The sequence below is a fragment of the Coregonus lavaretus genome, assembly GCF_964263955.1.
Source record: "Coregonus lavaretus genome assembly, contig: HAP1_SCAFFOLD_435, whole genome shotgun sequence".
Lineage (NCBI taxonomy): Eukaryota > Metazoa > Chordata > Actinopteri > Salmoniformes > Salmonidae > Coregonus > Coregonus lavaretus.
The window spans coordinates 19,659-40,564 of NW_028163374.1; the positions used below are offsets into that span (position 1 = coordinate 19,659).

The window sequence follows — 20,906 nt, forward strand, 5'->3', positions numbered from 1 at the left end:
CCCACTGTTCTCTTCACAGTCCTCGATAGTACAAATGGATCTACCAAATTAACCTCCTTGTCCAAAAAACGCAGTCCAACAAGAAATGCAAGAAATGCATTAGTCCCCCGAGTCTCAAACGGAATAGGCCAGAGCCCAGTGTGTTGACTGGGTACAGTATTGCCACCAGACCCTAACCCGCTTTGGTGCGCTCTGCTAGCTGTTGTTTGCCAAATGCGCTAAGCTGAATCACCCTGCTGAAAACAACATTACTCCAATTGTAATAATTGTAATGGTTCTAGTGTCTTATGTGTAACGGGTGTGTGGCCCGCAAACACTATGCACATGTTTATATACTGTAGATTGGTGTCTGTTAATTGAGTAGCATTTAGATAACTTAGATAATCAGATTTCAACCAAAACCCAGATATTAACCAAAATAAGACGTCAAAAAGACGTCATGAAAAAGACATCTTAATCTGGTTGTGATCTGGTTATTTGTGGAACAATCTGCAGAGTTCACTGCAGTTCCATGTGCTGGTGCCAAGCAGGCAGTTTAAATTATTGATTGAGGACCTCTATGTATTTAATGTATGTACCTTAATGTAGTTGAATGTTATTTGCTTTTATTAAATATGTATTTTTTTGTTATTGTGTGCTGAATTATATTGTTTTATACAGATAAATGTGTATGTTGTTTTATTAGTCTGTTTTGTATTGTAATGTATACAGGGCTCTCTTGTAAAATAGATTTTTAATCTCAATGTGACTCCCTGTTTAAATAAAGGTTAAATAAATTAAATAAAAACATTAATTTCAACCAGAAAAATACGTCTTTATCACGTCTTATGTCCACTGGGTAGCTTTCAGAGGGCTTTGCAAGGCCACATGTGATAGGCCTGGCACTGTTGCCTACATTAACTCTAGGGGGGAAAGCATTATGTTAACACATAACTTCCTGCCAGATAGATCTTCATCATACAATGCCAGGATTCAGCTGGTCAGCGAGGGGCAGAGGAGAGGAGGGCCCGCCCGGACTGGGCTGGGTCGGGCTGGGTCGGGCTGGGTATGGCCTTGTTTGATCCGGGCCAAACGGTCCACAGTGGCTTTGAACGGTGAGAAAACACGTGGGACAGTAACCTTGTAGGTTCTGAATATCGCTTCAACTTCTCGCGACATTTAAAAACTTCAATAAGATGAACTCACTGTGCCTGTTGTCACTTGTGTCGCCAGAGAGAGCCGTTGGTCGCCGAGCATCTGTTTTTTTTAGCTGAAGATTTTCCTGCAGCCGGCCAGAAGATCCACTGTCACTATCACCACTATCTAGCACTACCACCCCGGCCATGAGCGACGACGAGCAGACCAAACTGCTGGAGTGTGCCGGTCCCCTGTCTGCGTCGCCCGGGAAGAAACCCCCGCGGATGCCAAAGTGCTCTCGGTGCAGGAACCACGGCTATGTGTCGCCCCTGAAGGGACACAAGCGCTTCTGCAACTGGAGAGACTGTCAGTGCCAGAAATGCAAACTGATCGCGGAGGGGCAGATAGTTATGGCGGCCCAGGTAGGGAACTTATCTGACACTATTGATTTTACTGAAATGATATGCTGCTGTATGCATGCATTGTAAATTTGTAAACTATAATTTACTAGAATACATTTTTATTTGGGCAACCTGTAGTTTACTAAAACAAACTCCAAGGTGAATGAAGTTTCTGATGAACTCCACCAACTGAGTTGATCAGAGACCAGGCTTTGTGGAATTCAGCTCCAGCTACATCTATTAGCCCAAGGTCAATATTTTATTCAGCTCCAGCTACATGAAGTCACTCCCTGTCTGTCAGCAAGCCTTCTTCAGGCTATATAACTGTGAGACAATAAATCGTTTATAATGTTTGAAATATCCAATTGTTTCTATTCTGTAAGCCTTTTACAAGTTCACTGATATGCATGAATTCATAGATTTTTATATGTAGGCAGATTTGGTAGACAAAGATAGGAGCTAATATTCATTAAAAACAGGCTGTGGTCAAAGCAAACCCAATAATATTCTCCACATGCATTTTACATCAGGTCCAAGAGTAGGCTTAATCTGGGTGTGGGAACTGACCAAATCTGTCTGGCTGTCTGGCAATCTGTCTGTCTGTCTGTCTGTCTGTCTGTCTGTCTGTCTGTCTGTCTGTCTGTCTGTCTGTCTGTCTGTCTGTCTGTCTGTCTGTCTGTCTGTCTGTCTGTCTGTCTGTCTGTCTGTCTGTCTGTCTGTCTGTCTGTCTGTCTGTCTGTCTGTCTGTCTGTCTGTCTGTCTGTCTGTCTGTCTGTCTGTCTGTCTGTCTGTCTGTCTGTCTGTCTGTCTGTCTGTCTGTCTGTCTGTCTGTCTGTCTGTCTGTCTGTCTGTCTGTCTGTCTGTCTGTCTGTCTGTCTGTCTGTCTGTCTGTCTGTCTGTCTGTCTGTCTGTCTGTCTGTCTGTCTGTCTGTCTGTCTGTCTGTCTGTCTGTCTGTCTGTCTGTCTGTCTGTCTGTCTGTCTGTCTGTCTGTCTGTCTGTCTGTCTGTCTGTCTGTCTGTCTGTCTGTCTGTACAGTAACTAACTGTGTGTGTGTGTGTGTGTGTGTGTGTGTGTGTGTGTGTGTGTGTGTGTGTGTGTGTGTGTGCGTGCGTGTGTGTGTGTGTGTGTGTGCCTCTTTCTCCCTGTGTGTGTCCAGGTGGCTCTGCGACGGCAGCAGGCTCTAGAGGAGGAGATGGGGCTCTGTAGTCTGGTCAGTCTGTCCAGTCAGGAGGTTGTTGTGAAGAATGAGCCCACTGGAGACTGTCTGTCCTCGGCGTCTGGAGGACGATCACCTGCCGCTGGTGCCTCACCTTCTAATGCAGGTACAGTCAGGTCCATTAATATTTACACATTGACCAAGTTAGTATTATTGGAGCTGTCTACCACAGCATATTGGAGTTGAAATTAAATAATGAGTATGAGCTGAAAGTGCAGACTTTCAGCTTTAATTTGAGGGTATTTACATCCATGCCCCCCCCCCTTTTTAAGGGACATCAAGTAATTGGACAATTGGCTGCTCAGCTGTTCCATGACCAGGTGTGTGTTTGGCTGCTCAGCTGTTCCATGACCAGGTGTGTGTTTGGCTGCTCAGCTGCTCCACGGCCAGGTGTGTGTTTGGCTGCTCAGCTGTTCCATGACCAGGTGTGTGTTTGGCTGCTCAGCTGCTCCACGACCAGGTGTGTGTTTGGCTGCTCAGCTGTTCCATGACCAGGTGTGTGATTGGCTGCTCAGCTGTTCCAAGACCAGGTGTGTGTTTGGCTGCTCAGCTGTTCCATGACCAGGTGTGTGTTTGGCTGCTCAGCTGCTCCACGGCCAGGTGTGTGTTTGGCTGCTCAGCTGTTCCATGACCAGGTGTGTGTTTGGCTGCTCAGCTGTTCCATGACCAGGTGTGTGATTGGCTGCTCAGCTGTTCCAAGACCAGGTGTGTGTTTGGCTGCTCAGCTGTTCCATGACCAGGTGTGTGTTTGGCTGCTCAGCTGCTCCACGACCAGGTGTGTGTTTGGCTGCTCAGCTGTTCCATGACCAGGTGTGTGATTGGCTGCTCAGCTGTTCCACGGCCAGGTGTGTGTTTGGCTGCTCAGCTGTTCCATGACCAGGTGTGTGTTTGGCTGCTCAGCTGTTCCGTGACCAGGTGTGTGTTTGGCTGCTCAGCTGTTCCATGACCAGGTGTGTGGTTGGCTGCTCAGCTGCTCCATGACCAGGTGTGTGTTTGGCTGCTCAGCTGCTCCACGACCAGGTGTGTGTTTGGCTGCTCAGCTGTTCCACGACCAGGTGTGTGTTTGGCTGCTCAGCTGTTCCATGGCCAGGTGTGTTTGGCTGCTCAGCTGTTCCATGACCAGGTGTGTGTTTGGCTGCTCAGCTGCTAAATGGCCAGGTGTGTGTTTGGCTGCTCAGCTGTTCCATGACCAGGTGTGTGTTTGGCTGCTCAGCTGTTCCATGACCAGGTGTGTGTTTGGCTGCTCAGCTGTTCCACGGCCAGGTGTGTGTTTGGCTGCTCAGCTGTTCCATGACCAGGTGTGTGTTTGGCTGCTCAGCTGTTCCATGGCCAGGTGTGTGTTTGGCTGCTCAGCTGTTCAACGGCCAGGTGTGTGTTTGGCTGCTCAGCTGTTCCAAGACCAGGTGTGTGTTTGGCTGCTCAGCTGCTCCACGGCCAGGTGTGTGTTTGGCTGCTCAGCTGCTCCACGACCAGGTGTGTGTTTGGCTGCTCAGCTGTTCCGTGACCAGGTGTGTGTTTGGCTGCTCAGCTGTTCCATGACCAGGTGTGTGTTTGGCTGCTCAGCTGTTCCATGACCAGGTGTGTGTTTGGCTGCTCAGCTGTTCCATGACCAGGTGTGTGTTTGGCTGCTCAGCTGTTCCACGACCAGGTGTGTGTTTGGCTGCTCAGCTGTTCCATGGCCAGGTGTGTTTGGCTGCTCAGCTGTTCCATGACCAGGTGTGTGTTTGGCTGCTCAGCTGCTAAATGGCCAGGTGTGTCATTCTCCATGTGGTTTTAGTTCACCCATATGCTTGGTAGGTTGGTCAGTAGACCAATAGGAGGGTTGTAGGTTGGTCAGTAGACCAATAGGAGGGTTGTAGGTTGGTCAGTAGACCAATAGGACGGTTGTAGGTTGGTTAGTAGACCAATAGGAGGGTTGTAGGGTGGTCAGTAGAACCAATAGGAGGGTTGTAGGTTGGTCAGTAGACCAATAGGAGGGTTGTAGGTTGGTCAGTAGACCAATAGGAGGGTTGTAGGTTGGTCAGTAGAACCAATAGGAGGGTTGTAGGTTGGTCAGTAGATCAATAGGAGGGTTGTAGGTTGGTCAGTAGACCAATAGGAGGGTTGTAGGTTGGTCAGTAGACCAATAGGAGGGTTGTAGGTTGGTCAGTAGACCAATAGGAGGGTTGTAGGTTGGTCAGTAGACCAATAGGAGGGTTGTATGTTGGTCAGTAGAACCAATAGGAGGGTTGTAGGTTGGTCATTAGACCAATAGGAGGGTTGTAGGTTGGTCAGTAGACCAATAGGAGGGTTGTAGGTTGGTCATTAGACCAATAGGAGGGTTGTAGGTTGGTCAGTAGAACCAATAGGAGGGTTGTAGGTTGGTCATTAGACCAATAGGAGGGTTGTAGGTTGGTGAGTAGAACCAATAGGAGGATTGTAGGTTGGTCAGTAGACCAATAGGAGGGTTGTAGGTTGGTCAGTAGACCAATAGGAGGGTTGTAGGTTGGTCAGTAGACCAATAGGAGGGTTGTAGGTTGGTCAGTAGACCAATAGGAGGGTTGTAGGTTGGTCAGTAGACCAATAGGACGGTTGTAGGTTGGTTAGTAGACCAATAGGAGGGTTGTAGGGTGGTCAGTAGAACCAATAGGAGGGTTGTAGGTTGGTCAGTAGACCAATAGGAGGGTTGTAGGTTGGTCAGTAGAACCAATAGGAGGGTTGTAGGTTGGTCAGTAGACCAATAGGAGGGTTGTAGGTTGGTCAGTAGAACCAATAGGAGGGTTGTAGGTTGGTCAGTAGACCAATAGGAGGGTTGTAGGTTGGTCAGTAGACCAATAGGAGGGTTGTAGGTTGGTCAGTAGACCAATAGGAGGGTTGTAGGTTGGTCAGTAGACCAATAGGAGGGTTGTAGGTTGGTCAGTAGACCAATAGGAGGGTTGTAGGTTGGTCAGTAGACCAATAGGAGGGTTGTAGGTTGGTCAGTAGACCAATAGGAGGGTTGTATGTTGGTCAGTAGAACCAATAGGAGGGTTGTAGGTTGGTCAGTAGACCAATAGGAGGGTTGTAGGTTGGTCAGTAGACCAATAGGAGGGTTGTAGGTTGGTCAGTAGACCAATAGGAGGGTTGTAGGTTGGTCAGTAGACCAATAGGAGGGTTGTAGGTTGGTCAGTAGACCAATAGGAGGGTTGTAGGTTGGTCAGTAGACCAATAGGAGGGTTGTAGGTTGGTCAGTAGACCAATAGGACGGTTGTAGGTTGGTTAGTAGACCAATAGGAGGGTTGTAGGGTGGTCAGTAGAACCAATAGGAGGGTTGTAGGTTTGTCAGTAGACCAATAGGAGGGTTGTAGGTTGGTCAGTAGACCAATAGGAGGGTTGTAGGTTGGTCAGTAGACCAATAGGAGGGTTGTAGGTTGTCAGTAGACCAATAGGAGGGTTGTAGGTTGGTCAGTAGACCAATAGGAGGGTTGTAGGTTGGTCAGTAGAACCAATAGGAGGGTTGTAACTTGGTCAGTTGACCAATAGGAGGGTTGTAGGTTGGTCAGTAGACCAATAGGTGGGTTGTAGGTTGGTCAGTAGAACAAATAGAAGGGTTGTAGGTTGGTTAGTAGACCAATATGATGGTTGTAGGTTGGTCAGTAGAACCAATAGGAAGGTTGTAGGTTGGTCAGTAGACCAATAGGAGGGTTGTAGGTTGGTCAGTAGACCAATAGGAGGGTTGTAGGTTGGTCAGTAGACCAATAGGAGGGTTGTAGGTTGGTCAGTAGACCAATAGGAGGGTTGTAGGTTGGTCAGTAGACCAATAGGAGGGTTGTAGGTTGGTCAGTAGACCAATATGAGGGTTGTAGGTTGGTCAGTAGACCAATAGGAGGGTTGTAGGTTGGTCAGTAGACCAATAGGAGGGTTGTATGTTGGTCAGTAGAACCAATAGGAGGGTTGTAGGTTGGTCATTAGACCAATAGGAGGGTTGTAGGTTGGTCAGTAGACCAATAGGAGGGTTGTAGGTTGGTCATTAGACCAATAGGAGGGTTGTAGGTTGGTCAGTAGAACCAATAGGAGGGTTGTAGGTTGGTCATTAGACCAATAGGAGGGTTGTAGGTTGGTGAGTAGAACCAATAGGAGGATTGTAGGTTGGTCAGTAGACCAATAGGAGGGTTGTAGGTTGGTCAGTAGACCAATAGGAGGGTTGTAGGTTGGTCAGTAGACCAATAGGAGGGTTGTAGGTTGGTCAGTAGACCAATAGGAGGGTTGTAGGTTGGTCAGTAGACCAATAGGAGGGTTGTAGGTTGGTCAGTAGACCAATAGGACGGTTGTAGGTTGGTTAGTAGACCAATAGGAGGGTTGTAGGGTGGTCAGTAGAACCAATAGGAGGGTTGTAGGTTGGTCAGTAGACCAATAGGAGGGTTGTAGGTTGGTCAGTAGAACCAATAGGAGGGTTGTAGGTTGGTCAGTAGACCAATAGGAGGGTTGTAGGTTGGTCAGTAGAACCAATAGGAGGGTTGTAGGTTGGTCAGTAGACCAATAGGAGGGTTGTAGGTTGGTCAGTAGACCAATAGGAGGGTTGTAGGTTGTTCAGTAGACCAATAGGAGGGTTGTAGGTTGGTCAGTAGACCAATAGGAGGGTTGTAGGTTGGTCAGTAGACCAATAGGAGGGTTGTAGGTTGGTCAGTAGACCAATAGGAGGGTTGTAGGTTGGTCAGTAGACCAATAGGAGGGTTGTATGTTGGTCAGTAGAACCAATAGGAGGGTTGTAGGTTGGTCAGTAGACCAATAGGAGGGTTGTAGGTTGGTCAGTAGACCAATAGGAGGGTTGTAGGTTGGTCAGTAGACCAATAGGAGGGTTGTAGGTTGGTCAGTAGACCAATAGGAGGGTTGTAGGTTGGTCAGTAGACCAATAGGAGGGTTGTAGGTTGGTCAGTAGACCAATAGGAGGGTTGTAGGTTGGTCAGTAGACCAATAGGACGGTTGTAGGTTGGTTAGTAGACCAATAGGAGGGTTGTAGGGTGGTCAGTAGAACCAATAGGAGGGTTGTAGGTTGGTCAGTAGACCAATAGGAGGGTTGTAGGTTGGTCAGTAGACCAATAGGAGGGTTGTAGGTTGGTCAGTAGACCAATAGGAGGGTTGTAGGTTGTCAGTAGACCAATAGGAGGGTTGTAGGTTGGTCAGTAGACCAATAGGAGGGTTGTAGGTTGGTCAGTAGAACCAATAGGAGGGTTGTAACTTGGTCAGTTGACCAATAGGAGGGTTGTAGGTTGGTCAGTAGACCAATAGGTGGGTTGTAGGTTGGTCAGTAGAACAAATAGAAGGGTTGTAGGTTGGTTAGTAGACCAATATGAGGGTTGTAGGTTGGTCAGTAGAACCAATAGGAAGGTTGTAGGTTGGTCAGTAGACCAATAGGAGGGTTGTAGGTTGGTCAGTAGACCAATAGGAGGGTTGTAGGTTGGTCAGTAGACCAATAGGAGGGTTGTAGGTTGGTCAGTAGACCAATAGGAGGGTTGTAGGTTGGTCAGTAGACCAATAGGAGGGTTGTAGGTTGGTCAGTAGACCAATATGAGGGTTGTAGGTTGGTCAGTAGACCAATAGGAGGGTTGTAGGTTGGTCAGTAGAACCAATAGGAGGGTTGTAGCTTGGTCAGTTGACCAATAGGAGGGTTGTAGGTTGGTCAGTAGAACCAATAGGAGGGTTGTAGGTTGGTCAGTAGACCAATAGGAGGGTTGTAGGTTTGTCAGTAGACCAATAGGAGGGTTGTAGGTTGGTCAGTAGACCAATAGGAGGGTTGTACGTTGGTCAGTAGACCAAAAGGAGGGTTGTAGGTTGGTCAGTAGACCAATAGGAGGGTTGTAGGTTGGTCAGTAGACCAATAGGAGGGTTGTAGGTTGGTCAGTAGACCAATAGGAGAGTTGTAGGTTGGTCAGTAGAACCAATAGGAGGGTTGTAGGTTGGTCAGTAGATCAATAGGAGGGTTGTAGGTTGGTAAGTAGACCAAAAGGAGGGTTGTAGGTTGGTCAGTAGACCAATAGGAGGGTTGTAGGTTGGTCAGTAGACACTCTTAAAGGGAGTGCTCCTAATCTCAGCTTGTTACCTGTATAAAAGACACCTGTCCACAGAAGCAATCAATCAATCAGATTCCAAACTCTCCACCATGGCCAAGACCAAAGAGCTCTCCAAGGATGTCGGGGACAAGATTGTAGACCTACACAAGGCTGGAATGGGCTACAAGACCATCGCCAAGCAGCTTGGTGAGAAGGTGACAGCAGTTGGTGCGATTATTCGCAAATGGAAGAAACACAAAATAACTGTCAATCTTCCTCGGCCTGGGGCTCCATGCAAGATCTCACCTCGTGGAGTTGCAATGATCATGAGAACGGTGAGGAATCAGCCCAGAACTACACTGGTGGATCTTGTCAATGATCTCAAGGCAGCTGGGACCATAGTCACCAAGAAAACAATTGGTAACACACTACGCCGTGAAGAACTGAAATCCTGCAGCGCCCGCAAGGTCCCTCTGCTCAAGAAAGCACATATACAGGGCCGTCTGAAGTTTGCCAATGAATATCTGAATGATTCAGAGGAGAACTGGGTGAAAGTGTTGTGGTCAGATGAGACCAAAATTGAGCTCTTTGGCATCAACTCAACTCGCCGTGTTTGGAGGAGGAGGAATGCTGCCTATGATCCCAAGAACACCATCCCCACCATCAAACATGGAGGTGGAAACATTATGCTTTTGGGGGTGTTTTTCTGCTAAGGGGACAGGATAACTTCACCGCATCAAAGGGACGATGGACGGGGCCATGTACCGTCAAATCTTGGATGAGAACCTCCTTCCCTCTGCCAGGGCATTGAAAATGGGTTGTAGATGGGTATTCCAGCATGACAATGACCCAAAACACACGGCCAAGGCAACAAAGGAGTGGCTCAAAAAGAAGCACATTAAGGTCCTGGAGTGGCCTAGCCATTCTCCAGACCTTAATCCCATAGAAAATCTGTGGAGGGAGCTGAAGGTTCGAGTTGCCAAACGTCAGCCTCGAAACCTTAATGACTTGGAGAAGATCTGCAAAGAGGAGTGGAACAAAATCCCTCCTGAGATGTGTGCAAACCTGGTGGCCAACTACAAGAAACATCTGACCTCTGTGATTGCCAACAAGGGTTTTGCCACCAAGTACTAAGTCATATTTTGCAGAGGGGTCAAATACTTATTTCCCTCATTAAAATGCAAATCAATTTATAACATTTTTGACATGCGTTTTTCTGGATTTTTTTGTTGTTATTCTGTCTCTCACTGTTCAAATAAACCTACCATTAAAATCATAGACTGATCATGTCTTTGTCAGTGGGCAAACGTACAAAATAAGCAGGGGATCAAATACTTTTTTCCCTCACTGTATATAGTGTGTGTATGTGTGGGATACCTAGTCTGAATGCATTCAACCGAATTGTGTCTTCTGCATTTAACCCCTCTGAATCAGAGAGGGGGCTGCCTTAATCAACATCATCGGCGCCCAGGGAGCAGTTGTTGGGGGTAGAGGGCAGAAAGGCAGATCTGTCCAGCGCCCAGGGAGCAGTTGTTGGGGGTAGAGGGCAGAAAGGCAGATCTGTCCATCTTTGCTCAGGGATTCAAATCAGTGAACTTTGGGTTGTTGGCCCAACGCTCTTAAACGCTAGACTATCTACCATCCCTGCCATGTGTTGGAGTGTGAGTGTGTGGGTGAAGTCCAATGAGTGTGCATATTGTAGGAGAGTCACTGAAAGAAGGGGTCAATGCAATAGTCTGGGTAGTCATGTGATGAACTGTTCAGCAGTCTTATGGCTTGGGGGTAGAAGCAGGTCCCAGACTTAGCGCTCTGGTACTGCTTGCCGTGCGATAGCAGAGAGAACAGTCTATGGCTAGGGTCTTTGACAATTTTCTGGGCCTTCCTCTGTTGGTGTGTGTGGACCATGATAGATCCTTAGTGATGTGGACACCGAGGAACTCGGCCCTCCGTTCTGTAGTCCACGATCAGCTCCTTTGTCTTGCTGACGTTGAGGGAGAGGTTGTTGTCCTGGCACCACACTGCCAGGTCTCTGACCTCCTCCCTATAGGCTTTCTCATCGTTGTCGGTGATCAGGCCTACCACCATCATGTCGTCGGCAAACTTAATGATGGTGTTGGAGTCGTGCCTGGCCACGCAGTCATGGGTGAACAGGGAGTACAGGAGGGGACTAAGCACACACCCCTGTCCCGAGGCTTGGTGATAAGCTTGGAGGGGACTATGGTGTTGAACGCTGCTGAGCAGTAGTCAATGAAGAGCATTCTCACATAGGTATTCCTCTTGTCCAGGTGGGAGAGAGAAGTGTGGAGTGCAATAGAGATTGCGTCGTCTGTGGATCTATTGGGGTGGTATGCAAATTGAAGTGGGTCCTGGAAGTGGGTTCTGGGTGTCTGGAATGATGGTGTTGATGTGTGCCATGACCAGCCTTTCAAATAATTTCATGGTTACAGATGTGAGTGAAACGGGTCGATAGTTATTTAGGCAGGTTATCTTTGAGTTCTTAGGAACATGGACAATGGTGGTCTGCTTAACATGTAGGTATTACAGACTGGGTCAGGGAGAGGTTGAAAATGTAAGTGAAGACACTTGGTCTGCGCAAGCTTTGAGAATGCGCCCCGCTATTACGTCTGGCCCAGCGCCCTTGCCAGTGTTAACCTCTTTAAAAGTCTTACTCACATCAGCCACAGAGAGCGAGATCACATAGTCATCCGGGACAGATGGGGCTGTCATGCCTGGCTCAGTGTTGTTTGCATAGAAGGCATTCAACTCGTCTGGGAGGGTTTAGTCACTGGGCAAATCACGGCTGGGTTTCCCTTGACGTTTTAGTCATTTAGCAGACGCTCTTATCCAGAGCAACTTACAGTTAGTGAATGCATACATGTTTTATAAAAAAATAAAAAATCATACTGGCCCCCCGTGGGAAACAAACCTACATCCCTGCCGGCCAAACCCTCCCCTACCTTGGACCAATTGTGCGCCGCCCATGGGTCTCCCGGTCGCGGCAGAGCCTGGACTCAAACCACGATCTCTAGTGGCACAGCCTTAGACCACTGCGCCACTCGGGAGTAATCCTTAATAGTCTGCAAAATCTGCCACATCCGACGAGATTTGGAGCCGGTCTAGTAGGATTCTAGCTTAGTCCTATGTTGACCTTTTCCATGTTTGATGGCTCGTCGGAGGTCGCAGTGTTTTTTCTTGTAAGCATCCATGTCCTTGTCCCGTCCTTTAAAACCCTGTAGCTCTAACCTTTAGCCCAGTGCGGATACTGGCTTTTGTTTAGGTCACTGTGGGTTGATGTGGTAAACTCCTCAATGTTATCGGATGAATCTCTGAACATATTCCAGTCTGTGCTAGCGAAGCAGTCTTGTAGCTTAACTTCCGCTTTGTCGTACCACTGGTACTTCCTGTTTGAGTTTTTGCTTTTAAACAGGAAGCAGGAGGATTGAGTCATGGTCTGATTTGCCGAACGGAGGGTGAGGGAGGGCCTTGTATGCATTTCTGTGGGTAGAGTTTAATGGTCCAGAGTTTTAGTGCCTCTTGTGGCACAGGAGAAGTGTTGGTCAAACGCATTTCAGTCTCCCCGTTAGAAACACTGCCTCTGGGTGTGCGTTTTCTTGTTTGTTTATGGCCCTGTACAGCTCGTTGAGTGCCTGCTTAGTGCCGTTCTCGTTTTGTGGTGGGATGTAGATAGCAGTGATGATTACAGATAAAAACTCTCTTGGTAGATAAAAAGGTCTGCAATTTACCATGAGGTATTCTAGTTCATGTGAGCAAAAGCTCAAGACTTCCTTCACACTTGTTTACAAAGAGGCACACCCCTCCCCCTTTGGTTTTGCCCGAGTGTGCTGTCCGGTCACGACGAAGCATGGAGAAACCCCTGAGTATTATCTCCATTTCGCCCGTCAGCCAAGTTTCTGAAAAGCATAGAATATTACAGCTTTTCACGTCCCGTTGGTAGGACAATCTCGAACGGAGCTCATCCATCTTGTTCTCAAGTGATTGGACATTTGCCAATAATACGGAGGGGAGTGCCGGACGATTTTTTCTGCATCTGAGTCTAAAAAGGACTGGCACACCTCCTCCCACACCTTCTCTTGCGGCGCTTGGGTAGCCCGAACAATGGAGCCGTCGGCTTGGGTAGTCCGGTGTTAACAATGGAACAGCTGAGTTGGAGTTGAAGTAGGAGCCGAAATTGAGTAGGAGCCGAAATCGAGGTTTAAGTCCAGATTAGTAATTGTCTATTCATAGTTCAAAAGTACTTAGCGGTCATAGGTGATAATGGCGTGAGCTTTCTGTACAAAAAAGGTACGGATAAACACGAAAAAAGTAACAAAATAGCTAAATCGGGTTGGAGCACGTAAGATATCGACCATCTTCTTAAGATGTTTGGTTGGAGCACATAAAATGTTGACTATCTCATGACAACACAAATATGTTTACTGAATAAGGTAAGACAGTTGTACTAATTCCAGCAAGTTATTAGAAGTTATATTCTTCAAAATCAAAGGATACATTTCATTATTTGAAATAACTGAACATTGCTGGAAATATTTGACTACGGCTTTTATAAATTACTATCCAGATAAAAACCTGGATGAACCCCCAAATATGCTACTGTCCAAATGTTCTGCATACACAAATGCTACATATATCTGTTAAAATTTAAATATATCTAATCTTGCACTCAAAGATGTATAAACAATGCTGGATATTTAATTTTTCCTTTATTTATTAACGTTAGTCCACATCAGGTAGCAAAACACACACAACAGTAATTGTATTTCTTAAACCATATCTACAAAGTATATACATTATAATGCATCAGTGAATACAATTGTAATTATGAAATACATCAAAGTAGGCTAATCATTTTTTTAACGATTTTAAAAATAACTGCCATTAGACTATATATATTAGACTATAATATAATACAACAGATAAACAATAAGAATATAAAATATAAAATATATGTGTTTTACTGTTTTCAAAGCGGTGTAGCTTTTTCGTCTACTGTGTAATATCTGTCCAACCCTTTCCACACTGTTTGAGAAAATCATAGAAGGAAGAAGAGATTCAGAACAAACTGACTGGTGTTTGAATTCAGTTAAACCTTAAAGCCCCCATGAAGTCTTTTTTTAATGTTATTTTAAAATCATCACTGTATGTCTAATAAATCTCTGTTGGTGTTTATTTCATGAAAAAAACTAAATATAATTTGTATCATTTATTTACCTGAGCCTCCTTTTGCCATTGAAATGCTCATTCTGATTGTGTAGGCGTGTTGATACAAATTTAAATATATTTACATACACAGCCCTGATTGGTGAATAGGATCCTCTAGACTCTAAAGCCTACTCCGCTTACACCTTCAAAGTAGGAGTATACATATGCAAATAAAAGATGACTAGTCATTGGTCAGAATAATCAGATCAGATTGTGATGTCATGCAGTGGGCCAAAACTCCATCCCACCTGAACAGGCTGAAATTCCAATAAAAATAAAGCTCTTACACTAAAAGGGCATTATCATAATTTTGTACAATTTCAGAGTGTTATTTTGACCTCATAGTGGCGAAATATCATTTAAAAAATAGGAAAATTACATTTTTTATTGCACTGCCCCTTTAATATAACATGGACTGTAGAAGCCATAGAAATGATCTCTGGTAATAATAACCAATGGATGGTTAGTTGACCAATGGCAGATAGGTCCCGTGTAGATCAGTTGGTGAAGCATGGTGCTTGCAATGCCAAGGGTCATGGGTTAAATTCTTGTTGGGGCCACCCATATGTAAAATGTGTACATGCATGACTGTAAATTGCTTTGGATGAAATTGTCTGCTAAATGACATATATTATTATTTTATTATTCAATCCCTGTCCTATAGCACCGCCTAGCGGTATAATTGACAACTGTATTGGCCGATTCATTAGTCTACACACATCTCCCAACATAATAATAATATGCCATTTAGCAGACGCTTTTATCCAACGCGTCTTAAATTATTATTATTTTTTTTGTGTATGGGTGGTCCCGGGGATCGAACCCACTACCTTGGCGTTACAAGCGCTGTGCTCTACCAGCTGAGCTACAGAGAACCACATAGCTCTGACTGTGGACTGAAGCTGTTTATATTTTAGTTATATCCAATAGGCCTAGTAGTTTTGTTGTCACAATCCTGAGTTTGTATTTCAGTCCACTTGGTTAAGGGATGGCGAAGTGTAACCCCTCTCAAATTCCTAGACCAAGCTGTGGGTGGAACGACTGACTGTCCATGAGAACCATAATTAGATTTATTTTACATATTTTTATGCTAAAACCTGCGCTGTTGATTTAACAACTAATGGCAACAAAAAGTTAAACAATTGAGTAAAACTACCTTATCTCGGGTTACCATGGAATTAGATAATAAGCTAATTTCTCAGTTCTATTCTTCAAGAATCAATGGGTATAGAATTCAATGAAAATGACAAGAGACCTACTACAGCAACAGGAGCGGCAGGTAGTTTAGTGGTTAAGAGCGTTGTGCCAGTAGCTGAAAGGTCGCTGGTTCTAATCCCCGATCCGACTAGGTGAAAAGTCTGTCGATGTGCCCTTGAGAAAGGCACTTAACCCTATTTGCTCTGGATAAGAGCGTCTGTTAAATGACTAAAATGTAACAATGAGATTGATAGTGCCTTTGCAATAAAGGGTTTATGAATTTGTGATACAGCTCTATCCTACCACCGTGTGGTCAGGAGAGGAAAAACACTCCCATAATATGTGGGTTATACAAGTGTATCAGGGCCTTTGGGTATTTTACATTTATGTCACTTAGCCGACGCTCTTATCCACAGCGACTTCATACATAGTCATACTTGTTTTCGTACTGGTCCCCCGTGGGAATCGAACCCACATCCCTGGTGTTGCAAGCACCATGCTCTACCAACTGAGCCAAACAGGACCACACAGGTATGTGGCCCATCTATGTAAAACATATAATATGTATATAAATATTGAGAAATCAATATAATAATTCGATAATAATTCAAAAAATAATCTAGTAACATTTTAGTGGCCCTAGTGTTATTTAACCCTTCAACTAAAACAACATTTATAATAGCCTATATTTAACCGTGCTACTAAAACAACACATTTATAATTTTGATGAGGTGGTGATGAAGGAGTCAGGTGGGTTAGGAGGGTAAATCACAGAATAACAGGCTTTCATCCGCAAAGTACAGGTTTACGCAGAAACACAACTCCAGGGCACAAAACATGCACACTGGAAAATACAAGGCACACAGGAAATACTCCCTTCAATACACGATACACAAGCGCCACCGAGCTTCACTAACCTCCACAATAAACAATCACCCACACAGACAAGGAAGCAGTGGGAACACTTATACCATGACTAATGAGGGAATAAGGACCAGGTGTGTGTGATTGAAGACAAGACAAATGGAGTGATGATAAATGGATCGGCAGTAGCTAGTAAGCCGGTGACGCTGAATGCCGAAACCTGCCCGAACAAGGAGGGGAGGCAGCCTCGGCGGAAGTCGTGACAGTACCCCCCCCCCCCTTGGGGACGGCCAGGAGGATGCGGAGCAGGGCGAGCCGGATGGCGACGGTGGAAATCCCTCAACATGGAGGGATCGAGGATATCCCTCACCGGGACCCAGCACCGTTCCTCCGGACCGTACCCCTCCCACTCCACGAGGTACTGAAGGCCCCCCACCCAACGCCTCGAATCCAGGATGGAATAGACAGAGTACACCAGGGCCCCCTCGATGTCCAGAGGAGGTGGAGGGACCTCCCGCACCTCAGACTCCTGGAGCGGACCAGCTACCACCGGCCTGAGGAGAGACACATGAAACGAGGGGTTAATACCGCAATCAGGGGGAAGTAATAACCTATAAGTGACCTCGTTGACTCTCCTCAGGACTTTGAACGGCCCCACAAACCGCGGGCTCAGCTTCCGGCAGGGCAGGCGGAGGGGAAGATTCCGGGTCGAGAGCCAGACCCAATCCCCTGGTACAAAGACAGGGGCCTCACTGCGGTGGCGGTCAGCATTGGCCTTCTGACGACGCACAGCGTTGGAGGTGAACATGGGCAGCATCCCACGTCTCCTCTGCGCACTGAAACAAGTCATCCACCACAGGAGCCTCGGTCTGGCTCTGGTGCCACGGTGCCAGAACCGGTTGGTAACCTAGAATACACTGGAAAGGTGTAAAGTTAGTGGAGGAGTGGCGGAGAGAGTTCTGGGCATATTCTGCCCATGGCAAGAACACCGACCACTCCCCCGGCCGGTCCTGGCAGTAGGACCGCAGGAACCTCCCCACGTTCTGATTTACCCGTTCCACCTGCCCATTACTCTCGGGGTGGAACCCAGAGGTCAGGCTGACCGAGACCCCCAGACGTTCCATGAACGCCTTCCAGACCTTGGACGTGAACTGGGGACCCCGGTCAGACACTATATCCTCTGGTACCCCATAGTGCCGGAAGACCTGTGTCAACAGGGCCTCCGCAGTTTGCAGAGCCGTGGGGAGACCGGGCAGAGGAAGGAGGCGACAGGCTTTAGAAAAGAGGTCCACAACGACCAGGATGGTGTTGTTACCTTGGGAGATCAGTTAGAAAATCAACACTTGAGACCATGGTCGTTATGGAACTGGTAAAGGTTGTAACTTAGGTGCCTAGGTGCCTTACTCTGGGCGCACACTAAGCAGGAGGAGACATACACCCTCACGTCCTTAGCCAAGGTAGACCACCAGTACTTTCCGGTCAGGCAGCGCACTGTACGACCGATACCTGGGTGACCAGAGGAGGGTGACGTGTGTGCCCAGTAGATCAGACGATCACGGATGAGAGCAGGCACGTACTGCAGCCCAGCTGGACACTGCGGTGGAGATGGATCTGTGCGTAACGCCTGCTCTATATCCGCGTCCATCGCCCATACTACCGGTGCCACAATGCAGGAGGCCGGCAGTATGGGAGTGTTGTCTCTGGGACTCTCCTCTGTGTCATACAGCCGGGACAGCGCGTCTGCCTTCACGTTCTTCGTACCCAGAATGTATGATAGTGTAAAATCAAACCGGGTGAAGAAGAGGGCCCACCTGGCCTGGCGAGGGTTCAGCCTCCTCGCTGCCCGGATGTACTCCAGGTTACGGTGGTCCGTCCAGACGAGGAAAGGGTGTTTTTCCCCCTCGAGCCAATGCCTCCACACGGTCAAGGCCCGGACAACAGCCAACAGCTTCCGCTCACCAACGTCGTAGTTCTGCTCCGCCGGGCTGAGCTTCTTCGAGAAGAAGGCACAGGGGCGGAGCTTGGGTGGCGTACCCGAGCGTTGAGACTGGACAGCTCCTATCCCGACCTCGGATCCATCCACCTCCACTACGAACGGTAGTGATGAATCGGGGTGGGCCAGTACTGGGGCTGAGGTGAACAGACCCCGCAGTTTGCTGAAGGCCAGGTCAGCCTCAGCAGACCAGCGGAGCCGGGACGGCCCACCCTTCAACAGGGAGGTAATGGGAGCTGCGACCTTGCCAAAGCCCCAGATAAACCTCTGATAGTAGTTGGCAAAGCCAAGGAAGCCCTGCACCTCCTTAACCGTGGTTGGAGTCGGCCAATTACGCACGGCTGAAATGCGATCTCCCTCCATCTCCACACCTGAGGTGGAAATGCGGTATCCAAGGAAGTAGATGGACTGCTGGAAAAACATACACTTCTCTGCCTTAGCATAAGTTCATTTTCCAACTGTCGGGCCAGCACCTTGCGAACCAGGGACACATGCTCGGCGCGCGTAGCGGAGTACACCAGGATGTCATCGATGTAGACCACTACACCACGACCAAGCATGTCCCGAAACACCTCGTTCACAAAGGACTGGAAAACTGGGAGCATTCATCAAACCATAGGGCATCACCAGGTATTCATAATGCCCCGTGGTTGTGCTGAATGCTGTCTTCCACTCATCTCCCTCTCGGATACGCACCAGGTTGTACGCACTCCTGAGATCTAATTTGGTGAAGAAGCGCGCCACATGCATTGATTCAATCACTGAAGGAATGAGCGGGAGAGGATAACTAAATCTTATCGTCTCCCTGTTCAGTGGTCGATAATCAATGAACGGGCGCAGACCTCCGTCCTTCTTCTTCACAAAGAAGAAACTCCAGGAGGCGGGTGAAGTGGAGGGACGTATATACCCCTGGCGCAGGGACTCGGTGACATATGTTTCCATAGCCACCGTTTCAGCCTGTGACAGGAGGTATATATGACTCCTGGGAGGTACAGCGTCTACCCGGAGGTTTATCGCGCAATCCCCCGCACAATGAGGTGGTAATTTTGTCGCCTGCGTTTTAGAGAACGCTTGTGCCAGATCGAGGTATTCAGGGGGAATGCGCACGGTGGAGGTACTGTCTGGACTTTCCACCGTGGTCGCACCAACGGAAACACCTAGACACCTACCCTGACACTCTCGCGACCACCCCGTGAGAACCCTCTTTGGCCATGAGAAGGTGGGGTTGTGGAGTGCTAGCCAAGGGATACCTAATATCACAGGGAAAGCAGGAGACTCAATAATGGAAAAAGTAACCTGCTCACAATGAGTCTCCTGGGTAATCATGGTGACTGGTGCAGTAACTTCCTTAACCAACCCGGACCCTAATGGTCGACTATCAAGTGCTCTGATGGGGTGTGGAATGGATAGGGCAATCAATGGAATGCCTATACGGTGTGCGAATGCCCTGTCCATAAAGTTCCCAGCTGCACCTGAATCGACTAGCGCCTTACACTAGCGCCTTACACTGGGGAACTACCATGTGCTCAGGAAAGGAGACGAGTATTTTACAGTGCGCAGCAGAGGGCTCTGAACGAGTGTGGGTGTTTGATACCTGGGGTGATGCGAGAGTGCCCTGCCTGCCGCCACCAAACCCAGAAGAGCGTTGACGACAACGTGTGGTGAAATGTCCCTTCGCACCACCAGTGTGGCACTGTCGTCCTCCGCTCTCTCCGCTAGCGGTTCCACCCATCTCCATCGGTTCTGGATCTGAGTCGGCCGGGATGGAAACGGGCAGACCTCCTCCAGGACGTCCTCTGGTTGCCAGCAGGTTGTCCAAACGAATGACCATGTCCACCAGTTGCGAGAAGGACAACATGGTGTCACGGTAGGCTAGCTCCCGTCGGACGTCCTCTCGCAGATGGCACCGGAACTGGTCGATCAGGGCCTGCTCGTTCCACCCGGACCCAGCTGCCAGAGTTTGAAACTCCAATGCGAAGTCCTGCGCAGTCCTCGTCCCCTGCCTCAGGTGGATCAGCCGCTCGCCCACCTCTCGACCCTCGGGCGGGTGATCGAAGACCGCCCGGAAGAGGCGAGCGAACTCCCCGTAGTTCTCCAACGCGGCTCCTCCTTCGTTCCACACCGCGTTGGCCCACTCCAGGGCTTTCCCCGAGAGGCAGGAGACGAGGGCGGACACCTTCTCTCGCTCCGATGGAACCGGCCGGATGCTGGAGAAGTAGAGCTTCAATTGGAGGAGGAATCCTTGGCACAGCGCCGCTGTCCCGTCGAACTCCCCTGGTCGGGATATCTGGATCCCTCCGGGTGCTGAGGTGTAGGTGGCAGGATCCGGTTGACCAGCTGGTCTCGACGGATCGGGCTCTCTCCTCTCCAGGCGTTGGACGACATGAAGAACCCGACCCATCGCTTCACCCAAGCTGGCTAGCATAGTTGAATGCTCCTGGACCCGTTCCACGACTCCAGGCATGTGCATCTCTCCCGCTGACTCCATAGCGGGTGGGCGATTCTGTGATGAGGTGGTGATGAAGGAGTCAGGCGCAGGAGGGTAAATGACAGAATAACAGGCTTTCATCCGAAAAATACAGGTTTATGCAGAAATGCGTCAAACACAACTCCAGGGCACAAAACAGGCGCACTGGAAAATACAAGGCACACGGGAAATACTCCACCGAGCTTCACTAACCTACAAAATAAACAATCACCCACACAGACAAGGAAGCAGAGGGAACACTTATACCATGACTAATGAGGGATTAAGGACCAGATGTGTGTGATTGAAGACAACACAAATGGAGTGATGATAAATGGATCGGCAGTAGCTAGTAAGCAGGTGACGCCGAACGCTGAAACCTGCCCGAGCAAGGAGGCAGCCTCGGCAGAAGTCGTGACAATA

At 48.1% G+C, this 20,906-nt stretch overlaps 1 protein-coding gene across 1 annotated transcript; it reads left to right on the plus strand.

The window, feature by feature from the left end:
- Positions 1–1,322: 1,322 nt before the first annotated feature.
- Positions 1,323–12,385, plus strand: LOC311118192 (doublesex- and mab-3-related transcription factor 1-like; the record flags this gene model as incomplete). The annotated part of the gene is made up of 3 exons (XM_084193045.1): positions 1,323–1,538; positions 2,675–2,840; positions 12,378–12,385. 3 exons carry the CDS (start codon positions 1,323–1,325, stop codon positions 12,383–12,385), a joined length of 390 nt encoding a protein of 129 aa, XP_084049171.1.
- Positions 12,386–20,906: the final 8,521 nt, after the last annotated feature.